The sequence below is a fragment of the Eretmochelys imbricata genome, chromosome 6, assembly GCF_965152235.1.
Source record: "Eretmochelys imbricata isolate rEreImb1 chromosome 6, rEreImb1.hap1, whole genome shotgun sequence".
NCBI lineage: Eukaryota > Metazoa > Chordata > Testudines > Cheloniidae > Eretmochelys > Eretmochelys imbricata.
Window position 1 is genome coordinate 63,073,317 of NC_135577.1, and position 20,230 is coordinate 63,093,546.

At 40.3% G+C, this 20,230-nt stretch overlaps 1 protein-coding gene across 3 annotated transcripts in view; it reads left to right on the top strand.

Moving 5' to 3' along the window:
• Positions 1–20,230, top strand: part of PALS1 (protein associated with LIN7 1, MAGUK p55 family member) — a 138,940-nt gene that overhangs the window by 92,975 nt on the left and 25,735 nt on the right. For all 3 annotated transcript variants that reach the window (XM_077818700.1, XM_077818698.1, XM_077818699.1), the window contains exons 4-7: positions 7,676–7,753; positions 10,571–10,717; positions 11,528–11,689; positions 15,632–15,709. In XM_077818700.1, coding sequence (XP_077674826.1) covers positions 7,676–7,753; positions 10,571–10,717; positions 11,528–11,689; positions 15,632–15,709 — 465 coding nt within the window. The remainder of the gene's footprint in view (positions 1–7,675; positions 7,754–10,570; positions 10,718–11,527; positions 11,690–15,631; positions 15,710–20,230) is intronic.

The window sequence follows — 20,230 nt, forward strand, 5'->3', positions numbered from 1 at the left end:
GTTCTAGCTGCACAACTTCGAATTGTAGCAGCTGTGTGTGAATGTGCAGTTTTTTTATTTAAAAAAAAAAACGCACAGGCAAGTAAAAAAAACAAAACTTATTAATTCATTGTTAAAGTTACAAATTTTAAATGGTAAAAATCAAGAAATTGCTCTGGCACTCCGATTTCATCTGCCACGTACATATTTTGGATTACTCTTCAAGCAGTTGAATGTATATTTTAACATACAGTATAGACAATATGGGTGAACTAAAATTGCTGTACGAACTTCGTTCGTGCTTCTTCGTCCTTATTTTAAATTTGCAATCCTTAAAGAGTTGTAATGAATTATTGGCTTTATCTTTTAAAACATTTTAGAATTTTTTACATAATTGTACTGTGCTAGTTTAGCAATTCAGCTGGAGTGTTTGTGGGAGAAAATGTGTAACTGATAAGCGGTCAGCAAAAACTTGTGATTTATCTATTTTTTTTAGGCACTTTAATTTAATTAAAAGGCTGAGTAAAGCATGCAGGCTTAAGGAATTTATCTGGAGATTAACTCCCTAAACTAATTTGGTGCACTCTGACTCTTGAATAAAAATAGTGTTAAACATCAAATGTCATTACATTGGTTTAAAAGTCAGTTAAACTTGACAAAAATGGGGGCCAGGATTAGAGGAACATGATCTAAATGTTGATGCTGTAACAGCGTTTGATACAGCATTCAATACAGTTTATAATTTTTGGCATAGAAGAGCATCTAAAAGCACATTAGCAAGAACTGTCTCTCTAAACCTGGACTAGTTAAACTTAATTTGATCCTGCTTACACGGAATGAATTCTAAATGCTTCAGAGACTGAAAAGTTTTAATTTTTTTTGCAAGACCAGATGTATGTAAATAATAAAATTAGACCATTTTTAATGGGCTTAACTGAACACTTACTACTGTACTTATGTATAGGGCTCCTTGTTTGTCATGGAGGTCGCAGAAGTCAGATTCTGTGACTTTACGCTATCTTTGTGACTTCTGCGGGGGCGAGTGTGGCTGACTCCAGGGCCGCCCAAGCAGCTGTGTCTGGGACCACCTGTTCAGGTGGCCCCAGGGACAGCCACACTGGCTGCTGCTGGGGCAGCCCCAGGCAGCTGGCCCTGGGAATCATCTGAGCAGTTGTCCCAGGGTGGCTGGTGTGGCCGCTGCCATTGGTCCCCAGCAGTGGTTTCCTGGTGCCTGGAGTAGCCACTTCCCCGGGTGGCCCCTGGTGGCGGTGGTGCCCAGGCAGTGACCCCATTAAGATTTAGTTAGGCATATTTATATTATGTCCTGGACAGGTCATGGGCTGTGAATTTTTGTTTATTGCCCATGACCTGTCCGTGACTTTTACTAAAAATACCGGTAACTAAATCATAACCTTACTTAAGTAATATAAAAATGCACACATCCTATATTAAATAAGATTACATTAATATAGAAATTAATATTAAAACTGAGTTGCTGGTTCTGTTATAAATAGGGCCCTATCAAATTCATGGTCTATTTTGGTCAATTTCACAATCATAGGATTTTAAAAATTTCATTTCAGCTATTTAAATCTGAAATTTCAGTGTTGTAATTGTAGGGGTCCTGACCCAAAAAGGAGTTGGGCGGGCACAGTTTGCAAGGTTCTTGTAGGTGGGGTTGCAGTACTGCTGTCCTTTGCGCTGCTGCTGGCAACGGAGCTGCCATCAGAGCTGGGTGGCCACAGAGTGGCTGCTCCTGGCCAGGAGTCTAGCTCTGAAGACAGAGCTGCCGCCAGCAGCAGCGCAAAAGTAAGGATGGCATGGTATGTTATTGCCACCTTTACTTCTGCGTTGCTGCCTTCAGAGCTGGGCCCTAGGTCAGCAGTCACCACTCTCTGGCCGCCCAGTTCTGAAGGCAGCAGTGGAGAAGTAAGGGTGGCATGGTGTTGTATTGCCACTCTTACCATACTTGCAGAAGTGCTGCCTTCAGAGCTGGGCATCCAGCCAACAGCCCCAGCTCTCCGGCTGCCCAGCTCTGAAGGCAGAGCAGAAGTAAGGGTGGCAATCTTGCGACCTCTTAATATAACCTTGCAACCCCACTGCAACTCCTTTTTGGGTCAGGACCTGCAATTTGAGAAACACTGGTCTCCCCTGTAAAATTTGTATAGTATAGGGTGGAAGCACACAAAAGACCAGATTTCACTGTCCGTTATAAACTGTTCTTCAGATGACTCTCAAATTGTGGTATGTAATTTGGCATGCACATTCATGGCTCTGATGCAACTATTTGAGCTAAAATTAGATGTTTTGGTATTGTTTTACATTTTCAAATTAATATCTTATAAACAAAACTTAATCTTTTTGGTAGAATTTGGTAGAATTTTTTTTAATATGGCAGACTTTTTGCAAAGCATTTATGGGGTAGAAGAATAATGTAGCAGATGGTGTGGATTTATTAACTACAAAACTAAGCCACTGCAACAAAGAGGCCAGTATAAAGTTACTGTTGCCATGTGCGCACAATAGATCACTAAACAAGATAGAGAATAAAGCTATACACAGAAAAGATTACTTCAGAACTGGTGGAGACTCCTGTGGCTTTACCAATTTAAAAATAAGAGGCAGTGCAGACTAGTGCCTTTAGTTTTAATATTAGCTCTGCCATTGACTTCGTCTCTCATTTTTGGCAAGTCAACTCTGATGCTGAATCACAGTTACCCCATTTGTGAACAGTTGTTCACATCTGCAGAAGTTATTACAGACCATAGCATAGTAATCTGACACACTGGAAGATACACATGTTCTACATGCTATTATATCTGCCAGAATTAAATAGTCCCACAGAGGTAATAAAGGTACTAAATGTATAGAGAGGAGAAATGTAGTATTTCATCTGAATACATATAATGAAAGCATTTAAAGAACTATGAAACTATTCCAAATAGCAATCCAATTTGAGTGAAGAAAAACACAATGCACGAAAAATGTCTCAATGGGCCAGGTTGGCAGGCATGGATACTTCAAAAAAGAAAAAGGGGGGCGGGAGGAAGAAATTTAATTTCTGACATTGCCTCCATAAAACCACTGTGTAGGAATCATGGCCATAAACACTTTTTGAAGCAGTAATGTCTGTGGGTCTTCATATGGGGCAACAGAATAAATAGCTTGCCCCAACTAATGGTCCCCATTTCTGATTTCTGCCAGATGTAGCAGTATAGAAACCTGTCCATTCCATTTATGCATCATGCAGTAGCTTAGGAAAAAGTCTCAAATTCTTAAGTAAACCAAACAAAAAAGAATATAATTGTAGGTAGTTCTTTGTATTAGGTGTTTTTTGGTTTTTTATAAATTCCTTAGATTTAGAGGGGATGTCAGATCCAACTCTTACAATGGATTTGATGACAAAGAAACATGGTTTCAAGAGGTGAACCTTTTGCCTCACTAAATCTCCAGCCTCTTACAAGCATTCAGAATGTTGTCAGGCACTGCTGAGGCAAGGAATTGATCTGTGTGCTCATCCTTCTCCAAAGGGGTCCAAAAGGATTGAGAGATGAGGCTGCAGAATTTCTTAATGCAAAAACCTTCATCAGGCAAGGAAGAAGGGGAGATCTCAAACAAGTACGGGTTCTGTGAAGTTGTTTGAGTGCAAAAATCTGTCGAGTCAAAACGGATGGAGAAGGGTTGCTCTCTGGAGAATACATCCTGTAAAGAAGGTTCCTCATGGCAACAGACTTTTGAAGATTCAAGCTCATCAGACAAAGCTGGCAGAAGTTCTTCTGGTTTCTGGCAGCTCTAAGAAATCGTATGGCACTGACAGGAAGGAGTCTCATAGTACATCAACTGATGGATATCACCAGGCCATGGTGCAGCTGACCTACCTCAAACCTCAGGGCGCTGCAAAGAAGAAAAAAATATATATTCAGCTCTGAGCTGGGTCATTTCCATCCTTCTTGAGACCTTTGTTAGATCCCCTTGGCTTGATCTCCCCAAAACACCTCAGTGGAGATGCTCGAAGGGTTCACCAGTGTTCTCAGTACCAAACTGCGATTACTTCCTTTTGGGCTCAGTGTCTCCTTGGCAGCTAGGAGCTGTGGGAATCTCTGTCTAGAGGCTTCTGCTTTGGTGCTAATGGATTTTTTTGTTCTATTATGGGGATGTCAGCTTCATAGATTCCAAAGTCAGAGGGACCGTTGTGATCATCTAGTTTGACCTTCTGTATAACCAGCCATAGAACTTCCCCAAAATAATTCCTAGAGCATATATTTTAGAAAACATCCAATCTTGATTTAAAAATTGCCAGTAATGGAAACGCCATCATGATCATAGGTAAATTATTCCAATGATATTTCCAATCAACACTGTAACCTTTATCAAACAAACTTGTAATCTCATAAAATAAGGATCTATTTTCCATAAATCTATGTTGATTAGCATTAATTATATTCTTCTCCTTTAATTCTTTGTTATTCAAGTCCCATATCAGCTGCTGTATTACCTTGCCCTGGAATGATGACTGACAGGCCTGTAATTACTCAGGTCATCCTGTTTACTCTTTTAAAATATTGATGCACTAATAACTTCCGGTGTTCCAAGACTCACTGGAAATCAACATTCACTGTTCAGCGAACTCCTCAGCCAGCTCTTTTAAAACTTGGATGGAAGCTATTTGGACCTGCTGATTTTAAAATTTCTAACTTCAGTAGATCCTGTTCAATATTCTTCTGATATACTAGTAGAATGGAAAGTGTTATCATATGATATTACTACATCTATTTTTCCCCTCAAATACAGAACAGAAATATTAATTGAACATTTCTGCAATTCTGCCATTTCCATGTAGTAATGAACCAATATCATTGTAAGGATTCTTTTGGAGCCTATTATTCTTGAAAAAACTCCTCCTTATTGTCCTTATCCCTGAATACCATAGAGTTCTCCTTGTGGCCCTTGGCTTCCCTTACCAATTTTTTACAATTCCAGGCTTCTGATTTATATTCATTACTATCAATTTCTTCCTTTTGTTATATACTATTTTATTGTTTCTTTATAGCTACCTTCACTTTCCTTCTAAACTAGGTCAGTTTTTTAACCAAGATGGCTTTCTTCCTTGATTTGTAGGCTTATGGCTTTTTGGAGATCTAGGAAAGTGTTTATAAACCATTCCAAATTATCATTTACATTTTTCTGATTAAATTCTTCATCCCAGCTGATTTGGCTCATAATCTTAATCAGTTTTGTGAAATTATCCCTTTCAAAGTAGAGTCTCTGTCTCTCTGTCTGTCTCTCTCTCTATATATAAATAAATAAAATTACTGATCTGTACTTTATTCTGTTTGCACATTATAAATGTGATCAGGTCTTGTATGTAAGCTACCATTAATTTTTAGTTCTGTGATCAGTTCCTCTTTCTGACAAGATGTCTAATGTAGAATTCCCCCATGTTGACTGTAACACTTGGAGTTAGGAAATTGTCCTCAGTAATATTTAGACATTCCCAGGATGTTTTAGCATTGGCAAGATCAGACCTCCAGCACATCACTCAAATTGAAGTCCCCCATGATCACACAGCATTTCACCCCGACACACACATTAAAGATAGGTAAATAAGGAGCCAGTCATCCTGTTCCAAAGTGTGATTTGGTGCTCTGTAGCAGATACCGACCAATACCCCATCTGGTGTTTTTGTTAGGACATTGATCCATAAGCATTCAGGATCATTGTCTTCCAAGTTATCAGTGACTGGGAAACAAGTAATGCCATTTTTGATATCACGTCACTTCTTCTCTTTTGTCTACTTGATCCTTCCTGAATAGGTTATAACCATTTTTTTAACATTCCAGTCATGTGAGTCATACCTCCGCATTTTTCTGGTGGCCACACTGTGCCCACTCTCGCCTGTCTCTAGATGTTGGAATGCCACCCTGACCTCTTGTCTCTGGTGATTAAGAACAGCAAGGCCTCCTCTCCGACTTCCTCTTCCTTTCTTCCTTGAAGCTGGGGCACAGATGTTCCCTGAACCTTGCTATCTAGGAACTCCTCACCTTCTCTGATTCTCAGTAGTGTCTTTACTTGCCTCTCCAATCCAGTAATCTTTTCCTCCAGCATAGTGACCAACTTGCACTTCATGCACAGGAAATCTGTTCTGGCTTCAGGCAGGAAAGAAAACATGGCACATCCACTGCAGGTCACCACTACTGTTCCATCGCTGGCCATCTTGAAATCGCACAGAGCTGAACCAGGAGGGAAAGCCTCTTTCATGCCCTGTCTAAACTCTCTCTGAAACTCTCCTCTTAAGTAATTCTGTTAACGGCTGTCATGTACACCTAACAAATTACTTTTTATACCAAGTACCCTGCTTAGCTCACCTCTTGCCTCTCACTACCATGGAGAATTAACTACTTGGAGACTTTAAACAGCGAGGCTGATCAAAGCTCCAAGGGCGCAGCCATGTGGCCCTTACCATGGGACCAGATATGAGAGAGGAGCTCCTAGCACTGCTGCAAGTGCTCTTCATAATCAAATATTGCACTAGAACTTCCTGGGACCTTCAGTTGTTTTGCTGGACCAATCATCTTTCTCTTTTCCCTTTTCTTAGCACTTCTGGGTATCTGACCCTCTACCACCACCTTCTGATAAGTCATCAGCAAGAGTGGAGGATGAAAGAATATCCCAAAAGTTGAAAGAGAGCAGTCTTTTGATCCTAAAAATGGGGAAGGCTCTTGTAATGACATTTCAGTCACTTTCGCCTGACTTTTCAAGGTCATCAGTGCTTCTGAACCCATATATTTTTATTTTTTCAGAGGAGGATGAGACTAGGAATAAGAGCCATGGATGGAACCCCCTTCAGCCTCCTCACCAGATAAGGGCGTCCTTTCTGCTTTGTCTTTCCCTCTGAGCAATGGCAGGTCAGGACCTGGTAGTCAGGATGGCATGAGATATACATCTTCTTTTGACAGCTTTCCCAAGTAAATCCTGTAAGCTTTTTGACATCCTGAGTTGCAGAAGAAAAGGGCACCCCTCCCTGTCAAGAGGGATTTTTCAGAGCCAGACAAGGAAGTCTGATGACTCTATCAGGGTCTGAGGGAAGGCTTTGACATGGTCTGTTGAAACCCTGCATCAGAATCACTGTCTTTCTGCTGCCGGTGGAAACAGCAATTTGAACAAAGTGAGACCATCTTCCACTCCTAGGAAAAAGAAGTTTAAGCAGTTTAATACATTAATAATCTGGAATTATCTGTAATTTATGAGTCACCCAGATGACATTTTAGAAATGTCTGTGATGGTATGCTGTTGTTTGGTAAATAGGCTACCTTTTGTGGGGATGTGTTCATTTATAGTTTTTTAATGACTGCCCTCCTTTTATAGATCTTAATCTTTTATTCATTCCCTATAGTAGCCTAGTCCATCAGTAGTGTCCGCTCATGTCACTCTAATGTACTGGATAACAGCCTAGATAGAGAAGCACAGTTCTGATTTGACACATTAGAATAGTTCATGTATTCTCATTGCATAAATGTCTTATTTCTTAAGAGTTTTTTATAAATATATTGAGGCAGAGTAATAAATATACAGATTTGCTTTGTTTCTCTCAGTAAAATAGCTAATTACATTTAGTTTTCTTTCTTCAAGATACCTTTAGTCAGAGCTAAATTAGCCAACTATACAAAGCAGATTTTCACTGTTTGGTCTCTTTTAGGTACAGTGTGTTTTGAAACCCAGTCACCAGAAAGATGGGCAGGAGCTTAGCGCTTTGCTGAATGCCCCTCACATTCAGGTAAAACTAGGCAAAGCTGGTATTGTGTAATCTATACTATGTAGATTTTTAAAATGTTTTTATATATTTTATTTCTTGCAAACACCGTAAAAACACCGGTTTGAAACTTGTTTCTTGAGGCTAAAAACTGAGTGTTCCTCGAATATATGGAAAATCTCCACGTGATTGAAAAATGAAAGCTTAACGTGTTTCACAGGTGACAAAATTGTAACTTCCTGCTACTAATGACATTTACTATTGAAATGCGCACTTGGGCTCAGTGCCAGCCACCAGTCTTCAGGTGTACTTAGTTGCATACCTAGTAAGCCAGCCTTCAGTGTTTATGCAAAAGGCAGAAGATTGACTTTAAACATAACCATTGGAAGAGTGAAGCTGCACTGGGTGCATGGGTATATAATACAGTATTTTCCTCTACATTGTTGCCCGAAAACTCAATCAGAATTGGGGCTCCATGGTGCTAGGCACCGTATAAACACATAGGAAGACAGACTTTTGCCCCATACAGCTTGCTATCCAAACAAGGGAAGGGAAAAAAGTGTGGCATACAGAGTGAACAGGGAGATAAAGGTTTATGGGGGAGGGAGAGTGAGACTGACAGAGGACCTGTGATGGGAAATAGCTAAGATAAGTTAAGGGCAAACAGGCATTCATCAAATGCCTGATAATGACCAGAGTTCAGATGGATTTAAAAAAAAAAGGGGTGGGGGGCGGGTGGTTTGCTGCTATTGGTGGCGTTGAAGTGCTGTGGAAGTATTAAGTGGATAGGGGGGCCCTGGCTGAGTGTAATCGTGCCCTGCCGCTTCTGGCTGTTTTGGGGGAATATTTGCTGTTCCTTTGGGCTGACTGCTGGAGCTTGGAGGCTCTGGAGTGGGGTCTTTTTATTGGGAAAGTATTCTTTTTCCTTCCCAACTCTTCCCTCCCTCCCCCTAAAAAAAGTGTTCTGGGAGTGTGGAGGAGTCTGAAACCATAGGTATAAATTCCAGCATATATCACTACTGTACAAACAAGAATTGACAGCTAGTGAAATTTACAGTTGTCAGTTACAGAAGAATGTGATTAATGTGCATTGCTTGCAACTTATAAGTAAAATAGCTTCTACTACATTTCTTGGCAAAGATTTAATAGCTGAGTGCTACGGTGAGGTCTCTTTTTACTAAAACTTCATTACATTTAAAAATATATATATTTAATAGTATACTCTGAACAAGGCCCTGTTTACTCTGACAAGCTGCACTTAAATTTTGTGGCGGAGTCCACTAATTTCTGCAGTGCTTTAATGGAAATAATCAAAATACAGTGACAGCTTCAAATATTAAAACTGGAGGTTTTGTATTTAATTATATATGAAAATGAATATAAGCAGTACAGCAGCCCCTGTGTTTGTTAAACTGATTTTGTCATTAGATTTTATCAGCGTACGTTCAGTAAGCTACAGATGGACAAGGTTGTCATCTTTAGGTTTCAGAGTTAACGTGAAGTAAAATGGGGTATTGAGACCCCTCAGAGCCATTGATTCAGACTGTCAGCAAACTCAGGAGGATAACACTAGATTAGTTTACATTCACTTCATGTTTTCCAGGTTATCATTGCAATCGTCTCTCAAAACTGGGTGACTGGGCAAGAAAATGGCAGATGAAATTCAATGTAGATAAATGCAAAGTAATGCACGCTGGAAAACATAATCCCAGCTATACATATAAATTAGCTGTTACCACGCAAGAAAGAGATCTTGGAGTCGTCATGGATAGTTCTCTGAAAACATCCACTTAGTGTACGGTGGCAGTTAAAAACGCTAACAGAATGTTGGGAATTATTAGGAAAGGGATCAATAAAAAGACAGAAAATACCATATTGCCTCTATATAAATCCATGGTATGCCCACATCTTGAATACTGTGTGCAGATGTGGTCGCACCATCTCAAAAAAAGATATATTGGAAAAGGTTCAGAAAAGGGCAACAAAAATTATTAGGGGTATGGAACAGCTTCCATCTGAGGAGAGATTAATAAAACTGGGACTTTACAGCTTGGAAAAGAGACAACTGGGGGGATATGATAGAGGTCTATAAAACCAGGGCTGGTGTGGAGAAAGTAAATAAGGAAGTGTTATTTATGCCTCATAACACAAGAACTAAAAATAAAAGTAATAGCAGGTTTAAAACAAACAAAAAAGGAAGTATTTCTTCACACAGTGCACAGTCAACCTGTGGAACTCTTTGCCCAAAGGTGTGTGAAGGCCAAGATTGTAACAGGCTTGAAAAAAGAGCTAGATAAGTTCATGGAGGATAGGTCCATCAATGGCTATTAGCCAGGATGGGCTGGGATGCAAAACCATGCTCTTAAGTGTCCATAGCTTATGTCTTCCAGAAGTTGGGAATGGGCAACAGGACATGAATCACTGTTCTGTTCATTCCCTCTGAAGCACCTGGCATTGGCCACTGTCAGAAGACAGGATACTGGGCTAGATGGACCATTGGTCTGACCCAGTATGGCCCTTCTTATGTTCTTAATCATAAAGACTAGAATATTAGCTTTTTAAAAACTAAGATTCTGAAGCACACTTTCACAGCAAGGGTGAATTCTGCAGCTGTGGAATATATCTGGCTCTCACTATGAATTAGTATAATTAAAACTTAACCATGCTATTGTGATAGAGATCTTTAGGATTTTTTAATTTGTTTACCAGAAAATTTGCACAGTTCTCTAACTTGCAATGGATATCCTAGTTAGTACAAATTAGTGAATTTCTGTTGTGCTTCATGTAGGTATGAAAGGCATGATTTCCTTAAACTGTATTGTCTGTTTTGTTTAACACTAGGCACTTCTATTAGCTCATGATAAGGTTGCAGAGCAAGAAATGCAGCCAGAGCCAGTGACAAATGAAAGGGTTTATGAGAACTTTGGCCTGTATGGAGAGGAGACAGTTAAAATAGTTCGCATTGAGAAGGCTCGAGATATTCCATTGGTAAGTATTGTTACTCTGACAGCAGATCCCTTGCTCTGGAAGAAAATGAGGCTTGAACTGTCCAATTTACTTTTATTCTTCCAGACTCCCTGGTGGGGGAAGTTGTCCTAATAGTAGTGTTCAAACCCCTCCCCCCCTTTTTTTTTTAATTATTGAGAGAGAGGTGTTCTCTTTATAGGTGAAGTAGGGGACACAATTTTTTTTTTCCTTTTGCAGGTCGTTATTTTGTTTTGGAATTTTATCATCGGTATGCAGTTTAAACTTTGAGAGCTAATAGTAATTTTGGTTCATGAAATAAAAATGTTTATGGCTGATGCATATTTCTTATATTGAGGCTATATTAATTTATTCTAATACTGAAACATAAGTTGCTGCCATTTAGAGCAAAGTCAGTAGTACATCTGTTGAAAAGTCAATGGGTTTGAAAGAAGGCCTTCCTAAAGAAGGCAGTATCTCAGGGTTTGCTGAAACTGAGTTTTAATCCTTACTGTGCCAACAACTGCATTTTTTACCTTTCTTATGTTCTGTTTTTCACGTTCTACATAAACCTATTTGGAAAAAAGTTGTTTAAAACATTTCTGTCATAATGTACAACTCAAATTTAATCACTGTTGAGCAGATTAGAAGTTCCTGTTTCTGCTTTAAGAACTGAATATCTATTTTTAAGTCAAAGCTTTGGATGTGTTCATCTAAGTTTGTTTTTCATTTGTAGTATATGAAATTTTATCCACTGGTTTAAAATATATGCAGTATATATCCCTGAGTTTCATATTTGTTTTACGTTCAGATTATCTATTTGCAATTGTGTAGGGTGCTACAGTGCGCAATGAAATGGATTCTGTCATCATTAGTCGAATAGTGAAAGGGGGTGCTGCAGAGAAGAGTGGGTTATTACATGAAGGGGATGAAGTTCTGGAAATTAATGGCATTGAGATTCGTGGAAAAGATGTTAATGAAGTTTTTGATTTGCTGGTAAGTGGTTCCTTCTTTCCCCGCCCTCCCCAGGAATATTTGCTGTCTGACCTTTTCAAGTTGCCACTCTTTTTTTTTTTTTTTTTTAAAGGAGTTGGATCCAAACATCATAATTATAATTTTAATTAGTTAACTTTAAGAAATGTATTTTGTTTTTGATAATGTTGTTAGACCTAGAGAATTTTTTCACATCTGGTCTTTTGGCAAGTCTGACAAAGCAGTGTTCTAAGAGGTATGAAAATATTGTCTGAAGAAAGTAGTCCTTCAAATTCTCCAGATCTTGATGGTCATCTTCATTAGGTTTCTATTCTCAGAAGTCCAAGCACTCAGTAAACCAGGCTCACCTACATCAGAGGAGTCTGTGGTCTTTCTCTTCAGCATTACCCACTTCAGCCTCAAATGGTTCTGCCTCTAAGCAGCAAATTTGAAGGGGTGTGATAGCATGCCATACTAGACCTGATTAAGACCAGTCTTCTGTGTCCTTCCTTCCTTCAAGGATCATTTTGTTTCAGTTTTTGTCAGCAATGATATTTCTAATTTCTTTGTCACAGTAATCTCAGAAGTGTCTTGTAATGATGTGAGAAAATTCAATAGATCAATTAGATGGAAGTGTGATTTTGAAGCTGATTGGTATCCTCTTAACTTCATTCAAGGTGGTAAAAATGTTCAGTATCACTTTTATTAATATGGCAGCTGAAAAGATTTTTGAAACTGGAGGATAATCACATTAGTAACTTGGGATAAATTAAAAGTCCACTTAGAATTTATTTGCATACTGGCACAGAAGCCGATCAAATGTGCCCCTCTCAGCCATTCACTAGGCTGCTGTGAAGGGACCCAAAACCATGGCCCGAGGTGCTTTAAGCCTGTGGAGCCTGAATGAATCCGAGCCATGCCCCAGTGTGTGGGGTCCTTAGGCACATTCCAGAGCACAGACCTTCAGTCTGGTACCCCCTCCTGAGAGCTGGAACCTATTGTCTAGCTGCCTATCCCCCTGAACAAATAGTGACCCATCAGATTCTCCTGAAACTTAAACACACCCTCTCCCAGAATCCCACCAAAGATTTTGAGCCTCCTGAGTTGGGTTACTATTTACTCTGTCAGGGGCCCTGCGGTAGGTGCAGTTTCCTTACCATCCCAGGGCATCATTTGAGCAGGGTTCAGAACTATCAAATCCATCTAGTGCAGGGCATTCCTTGGGTTGCTGAAACATGGGTACTTACTTCCTAATCTCACCTCCTCTGACCTTGGTCCAACTGTTCTTTTTCTTCCTCCTGCTCCAACTTCCTGTGTATTTCAAAGCAACATCATTAACATTAAATATTCCCCATTGTCCCTGGTCTGGGGAAGACATGGTACAAACTTGCCAGTTCATGGTGATACACATACAGAGGCTTTCCTTGATACAGCAATTTAATGATACATTTCATAATATCATTTCGTAAGATGTATAGACACAACTCCAAAATCATCACACCTGCCAGTATCGGAGTGAAGGATTCTAGCTTCCCCTACAACAGAAGACTGCTTCAGTTATAGATGGAGCTGGTAACTATGTCTATAGTTACAATGGACACTGTTAGGCAATCTTAAGTCTCTGTTATAACTGTTTAGGCTGTAACTTTCAGCCTGAACCTTGTCTGCATCTACCTGAATCTTTTTTTTCCGAAAGTTTCAGCTAAAACTGTTCAGCTCTTTGAGAGAGAATTTAGGGAATTTGTCCAAGTTTAAAAAAAATCTTACAACCATTTGATTCAAAATATCTTAAACATCCATACTTTTGTAGCAGGGACTTGAAATTTGTTGGGGGTGGGGCTCAAGCTAGGGATGTAGTTTGCCCTCCCTGCAAAATCTGTTCAAATTTAGCCAAGTTATGAGCCTCTGAAAAATCAGTTTGTATGTGCTTAGTAGAGGTTTATAAGACTTTGGCAGTATTGTGTTCTGAAGATTGTCTGCGAAGAACTTACTCCAGGAGTGGGCAAACTCCACATCTGGGTGGGGAAATTCCATGCAGGGCCATGAATGTAGGCCTGGGGCAGGGAGTGCGGGGTGTAGGAAGGGGTGCGGTGTGCAGGAAGGGGCTCAGGGCAAGGGGTTGGGGCGCAGGAGGGGTGCGGGGTGTACAAGGGGGCTCAGGGCAGGGGTTTGGGGTGCAGGGTATGGCAGGGGGTCGGGGTGTGGGAGGGGGCTGGGGCGCGGGGTGTGGGCTCGGCCCAGCGCCACTTACCTGGAGCGGCTCCGAGGTGGCGGTGGCACGCAGCAGGGCTAAGACAGGCTCCCTGCCTGCCCTGGCCCTGCGCCGCTCCCGGAGATGGCTGGCACCACATCCCTGCAACCCCTGGAGCAGGAGGCAGAGGGCTCCATGCACTGCCCTTGCCTGCGGGTACCTCCCCCCCCCAAAGCTCCCACTGGCCGCGGTTCCCCGTTCCTGGCCAATGGGAGCTGCGGGTGAGGCGATGCCTGCAGGCGAGGGCAGTGCATGGAGCCCTCTGCCACCCCTCCCCTAGAGGCCGCAGGGACTTGGTGCCAGCTGCTTACAGCAGCAGCGTGGGGCGGCAATCCTGCATGCCGGATCCAAAGCCCTGATGGGCAGGATCCAGCCCACTGGCCATAGTTTGCCCACCCCTGACTTACTCCATACTGACATAGCTCCCACCAGATAGAATCATATAATGGAAGATTGAATGTAGTATTGTGTAACTAATATATAGTATTATTACACACCCACAGCCACCCACCCACCCACCCTCAAGTTAGGGTTATATGGGCAACCTTAATGCTAGGGTTTCTTAACTTTTGAGCGCTTGACTTCGCAACCTTTTAACATAATCTTATGTATAATAATTTTCTGGTGTTTTTAACTCTAAAATGCTTTACAATCATTCAGCAGCTAATCCATGCAACAGAAGATAAATTTGTTATCCTCGTTTTACAAAAGGCCATACAACAAATCAATGTAATTTAGGATAGAATTCAGGAATTCCTGGTTCTAAGTCCCATGGAAGGGTCAGCTGACCTCTTTCTGTATAAATGAGCTGTACACACTCCATGCACTGCTTTCATAAGACCTGATTGTGCAAACATAATTGAGTGTAATGCTTGCTGCACCATATAAATCAGGTCCTAAGAACCCCATTGTGCAATCATTTACACACACACTTTATTTTAAGCACTGTGAGTTGACTTGTCAGTCAGGAGAACTACGTGGTGTGTAAATTGAAGTGTATGTGTAAGTCTTTACAGGATTGGGATCTTAAGTATGTGAGCTCTTCAGGGCAAGGACTTCGCTGACTTTCTTTATAGGACTGAGCACAACATCTGTGGTTAACAATTAAATATTTTAGCTGTTAGTGATATAATTTCTATGGATGATGGTTTTGTGCCTTGACGTGAGGAAAATACTGTAAATTTGTTTATGTACATTTTGGCAATGTTTCAGTATAAGCAAGCACTCTCTTTACACTTGTAATTAGAAACACTATTTTATAACTGAAAGAAATTTGAGTTCACCATGAACATTTTCATCTTTGTTTTAGCTCCTGTATTTCTTTTCCAGTATTAACTGACTTATTAACAACTCAGAAGAGAGTGGCAGAATTGTAATCCTTGTAGTTCTCTAATTTCCCCATCTTTTCTCAGTAAAGTTGTATAGAGAAAATAATTTGTACAACCAAGCTTTCTAGGCTTCCATCATCTGGAGATCAGTATCAAGCTCTTTAGTCTTTCCTACTGTGTCACTTTTCTCTAGGAATGTATGTATATTGGGATTATTATAAATCTTAACCCACATAGTGATATAATGATGCATTTGATTATAGGGCCTGGATTTTCTTGGAATTTGTATTGCATTTTGAAAACAGTAAATGTTATTTATTGGAATCCCTAATTCAAATAGTCAAGTATTTATGGTGTAGATTACTGGAATCTTGTTTTTTGTTGCAGGCTGACATGCATGGCACTCTGACATTTGTGCTGATACCCAGTCAACAGAGCAAGCCGCCTCCTGCCAAGGAGACAGTTGTAAGTGAAATTTATGTTAATCTTACAACCGTTGTTTTTCACCCAGTGCTTACAAAGGTCTTTTGTGGGTCATTTTACAGGACGAAACAAAAGAAATTGATTTAGACCTCAAAGATTTGAGTAACACTGCTGAAAATAATCACAGGTGACTGCCTAGAGCATTTGTTCTCAAGCAGGGGTCCGTGTACCCCTGCAGGTACACAGAGATCTTCCAGGGAGTACGTCAACTCATCTGGATATTTGCCTAGTTTTATAACAGGCTACATAAAAAGCACTAGCAAAGTCAGTACAAACTAAAATTTCATATAGACAAAATGAGAAAGTAAGTAATTTTTCAGTAAATAAGTGCGCTGTGACGCTTTTGTATTTTTATGTCTGATTTTTGTAAGCAAGTAGTTTTTGAGTGAGGTGAAACTTGGGGGTACGCAAGACAAATCAGACTCCTGAAAAGTTGCCCGGAAAGGTTGAGAACCATTGGCCTTGGCAATTCCAGCAAAATGTGATCATTTGTGCTCAGTTTATGGCCTTGTCTGTGCTTGCAGCAATGTGTACAGTACATGTGACTACACACCACAGTGAAAGACTTCAGTGGGGGGGAGGCAGTGGAGTCTTTCATTGAGGCAGCAAAAGGCTCCAGCAGCTCCCTGTTGCTGGAGTCTTTTACTGCAACAGGGAGGCAGCAGGACCCTTCACTGCTAAAAACAGTGTAGACATGGGAGGCCCTGCTTGGGCATGTAGAGAGCTATGCAGGCTATATTCACTAGAGTTCTGGCATGTCTGTACTTTACTCACATAAGCAGTGTCTCACCATCTACACTGCTGTTTATACGTGTGCTAGCTGGGCATCCAGTGTCTGTACTCTACGTGCTGCTGCTGCAAATGTTGACCTACCCTATATAGCATTGCTTACTGTCAGTCACTAAACATGTACAAGTAAGAAATGCTAAATCTAGAGCTGCTTGCACTTCTGAAATGTTCTGAAGTTTTTTTTTTTTTTTTCTTTTGAGAATATCCATTTCTTCATTACAGATAGGGGGCGGAATTAAAAAGTGGTGGGTTGTGCCTTAACTTGCAAAACTTATCTGGAAAAAAAAGCAGTAAATTGAAGATCTTCCTAAAATGTTTGTTTCTAGCTAACAGTGTCTTGAGTTATCTTTAACTTGGACTATAGCAGCTTACGTAAAGCGTTATGCAACATTTATTCAAAGATGAACAAAACCTTTAAATTACAGTAACATGGTGGGAGACTGATAAGCAAGCATCACTTATAATGAAACCTCATCTATAATTCAGTAAAAATGGGTTTCGGAGGAGCAGTCGTGTTAGTCTGTAGCCGCAAAAAGAAAAGGAGTACTTGTGGCACCTTAAAGACTAACAAATTTATTTGAGCATAAGCTTTCGTGAGCTACAGCTCACTTCATCAGATGCAGTGAGCTGTAGCTCACGAAAGCTTATGCTCAGATAAATTTGTTAGTCTCTAAGGTGCCACAAGTACTCCTTTTCTTTCAGTAAAAATGAAATCTCTATTACCTTTAATGCATTCCTATGGAGTTGTACTACTTTTATAATGAAACACAGATCTAGATACAAGGAATTTTGGTCATCTGACGCTGACCAATCAGAATAGTTAATACTGCATTCACTACTCTTTATGTGCCTGTAGGTTTTTTGCTGTCATTGAAGGTCAGTAAAGGTAACCTGAGACCTATAATTATCTCCTTAATCCAGTTTAAATTTCCAAAATATTAGAAAAACGTCTTTCTGGGGGCTGAGCAGAAAAATGACAAAGAATAAAAAGGTGGTGGTGTTTTTTTTAAAAGATCAGAGAGAGCTTGTGAAATCATAAATGATTAATAATCTGTAAATATGGCACTGATGTGACCGCTACTGGACTACTGTGTCCACAAATCAAGAAGGATGTCGATAAACTGGAGAGGGTTCAGACAAGAGCCACAAGAATTACTAAAAGATTGGAAAACATGCTATAAACTGATAGTAAGAGACTCAGTGAGCTCAGTCTATTTAGCTTTACAAAGAGAAGGTTAAGGGGTGACTTAATCATATAAGTACCAGGAGGGGGAACAAAAATTGGATAGTGGGCTGTTCAATCTAGCAGAAAAAAGTATAGTAAGACACAATGGCTAGAAGTTAAGGCTAGATAAATTCAGACAGGAAACAAGGTTAAAAAAAAAAATTAACACTTATCAACCATTGGCACAATTTACCAAGGATTGTGGTGGATTCTCCATCACTGGCAATTTTTAAATCTAGTTGGATGTTTTTCAAAAAGGAATTAATTCACAGAAGTCCTATGGCCTGTGGTATGCAGGAAACTAAATGATCAAAGTGGTCCCTTCTGACTTTTTAATTTATAATCTGTCAATTTGTTTCTTACATATAGCCACCATTGTGTTGAAAACTGTAATTCAGACAGTAATAAAACTCTGGTACTAATGAAGTGATCTCTTCCCCAGAAAAATTATTTGACTATAAGCAAATTCCACTGCACATACAATACTGCCTCTAAGGATTTTCTTTACCTTCATAAAAATAGGCAATTGACTGCATTTTCACATTCTGTAAAAGGAGTGTGTGTTCTCAGTTCTCCTCACCAACCTTTTCAGCATGTATGGATCTACTGTGTGTGTTCTGTGACTATAATTCCTATTTAAATTATTACGTAGTGAAAAACAGTTGTATAATGGAAGAAGGCTTCTGCAGTTGTGAAGTGAGATTTTTTTGTTTTGCCACATACCTGTGACTAATAGCACTTTGGTAAACTCCCTTAATTAGATAGAGTTAGTATTTTCATCATACTAAAGTCCATAGTCTATCACAGTGAACTTTCAAACTGTTGCAGCTTGGAGACAAGCTCAGACCCGTCAACCTTCCTGCCAGTGACTATGCCCCTCCTCTGACAAGCCAGCTAGTTTAATTTTTGCCTTCACAGAAGCGGGTGCATGGTTCCAGGCCTCTCTGTTTTCAGACCTTTTTTTAAAAAGACTTTTTTCCTGTTTAAGGAACTAATTTGGCTGCAAATTCTCAAATTGTATTCTAGAATTACCTCTTTTTGGCAAAGGGAATAGATTCCTTCCTTCCCAAAGATACTATAGCAGTTGGAACCCCCTTTTACCTATATAGAATGCAGCATGGTGGGGAAAGCAGAAATGTGTGCCTCTTGTATCCATTTTCAACTGTCTTGGTGGGGAGTTTTGTCTTGTCTGTAGGCAGGATCTAGGCTTTTCACAAGTTTAGTGCTCCTTAGCACAAATCTAACAAAATTCCCATAGCACAGTAGTTTTTGGCACTAGAGAGGAATAGCAGTGTCATGCACTACCCATGACGGACTACATATACCTCTGCCTATGCCAGTTCCTTCTTGAGCACACCTAGAGAAGAAACTTCCTGCTGTGATTAGTCTTTGTGGCTATTAGAGGATCAGGCATATCTTTTATACTTGTTAGCTAAATTCCTTATTAATTTGGCTTTTGTGCTCTCTGACACCTAGCTCTGTGCTGCAGTACATTTTCCAGTGCTTCGGGCTGTCTGCTTAGGGAGCCTCGGTGTTTGGTTGCTGTAATATTAGTGATTTGGTGCATTTATTCTTGGCACACCTTTTCAGCACACTTAATTTCAGTTCTCTACCACCTTGTGTGTCCTGGATTTTACTCATCCATGCTTTAGCCTACTTCGCCTTATCACATATTCCTTATGTGATTGATGCACCTGGCTCAACCAGGCCTGTGTGGCCAGTGGCAGCTGTAGAAGGCCTTTGCCCTGGTTGATTTTCCTCCAAAGAGAATTACCAGGAACTCAGAGAAATTATCCATTACGGTGTAGACTTTGCCTTATGTCAGGTGTGAGCATCCTGTAATGCAGGATATGACTGCAAAGGATGCTACTTTGAGTGGATTCCTCAGCTTGGCTGCAGACATCTAATTTCCAGCAGAAGAAATTCAAGGACCTGCTATATGCCAAAGAGAACCTGTTTGGGAAGCAGATGTAAGCCTCTTTACAGAGGGGAAAAATAACATGCATACTAGTGTCTTGGATCTGTTTCATGGCCCTAATTTAAAAGATGCAAAAGAAAAGTTTTTCTTCTTATAAGCCATCTACAACTGATTTCAAAGGATCCCAGCTCCAGAGTGGTCAGCCTCATCAGCTGCAGAAGCTGACTGGTTCTAAGCCCAGTTCGTACAAGCAGCAAAAGCTTTAGGGTTCCAGAATGTGTACCATATGTGCTACTTTCAGTATCCTGCCAGGATATCCGTGCTTGGAGCAAACTTAAAAGCTTTTTACACCTAGTCAGCCCTGCCCACCTTGGACACATGGTGCAAACTCAGTTCGGTGAAGCAACTAAATCAGGATTTCAGAAATACTTCCAGATTGTCAGTGCCCAAGAATTCTCTCTCTCTTCTCAGTGTCAGGAAAAAATGCTGCAGGAAATCCATTTCCTCCTGGCAAAGACAGTCATCAGTTTGTGCCACTTCGTGAAAAAGGAAATGGATTTTATGCTAGGTA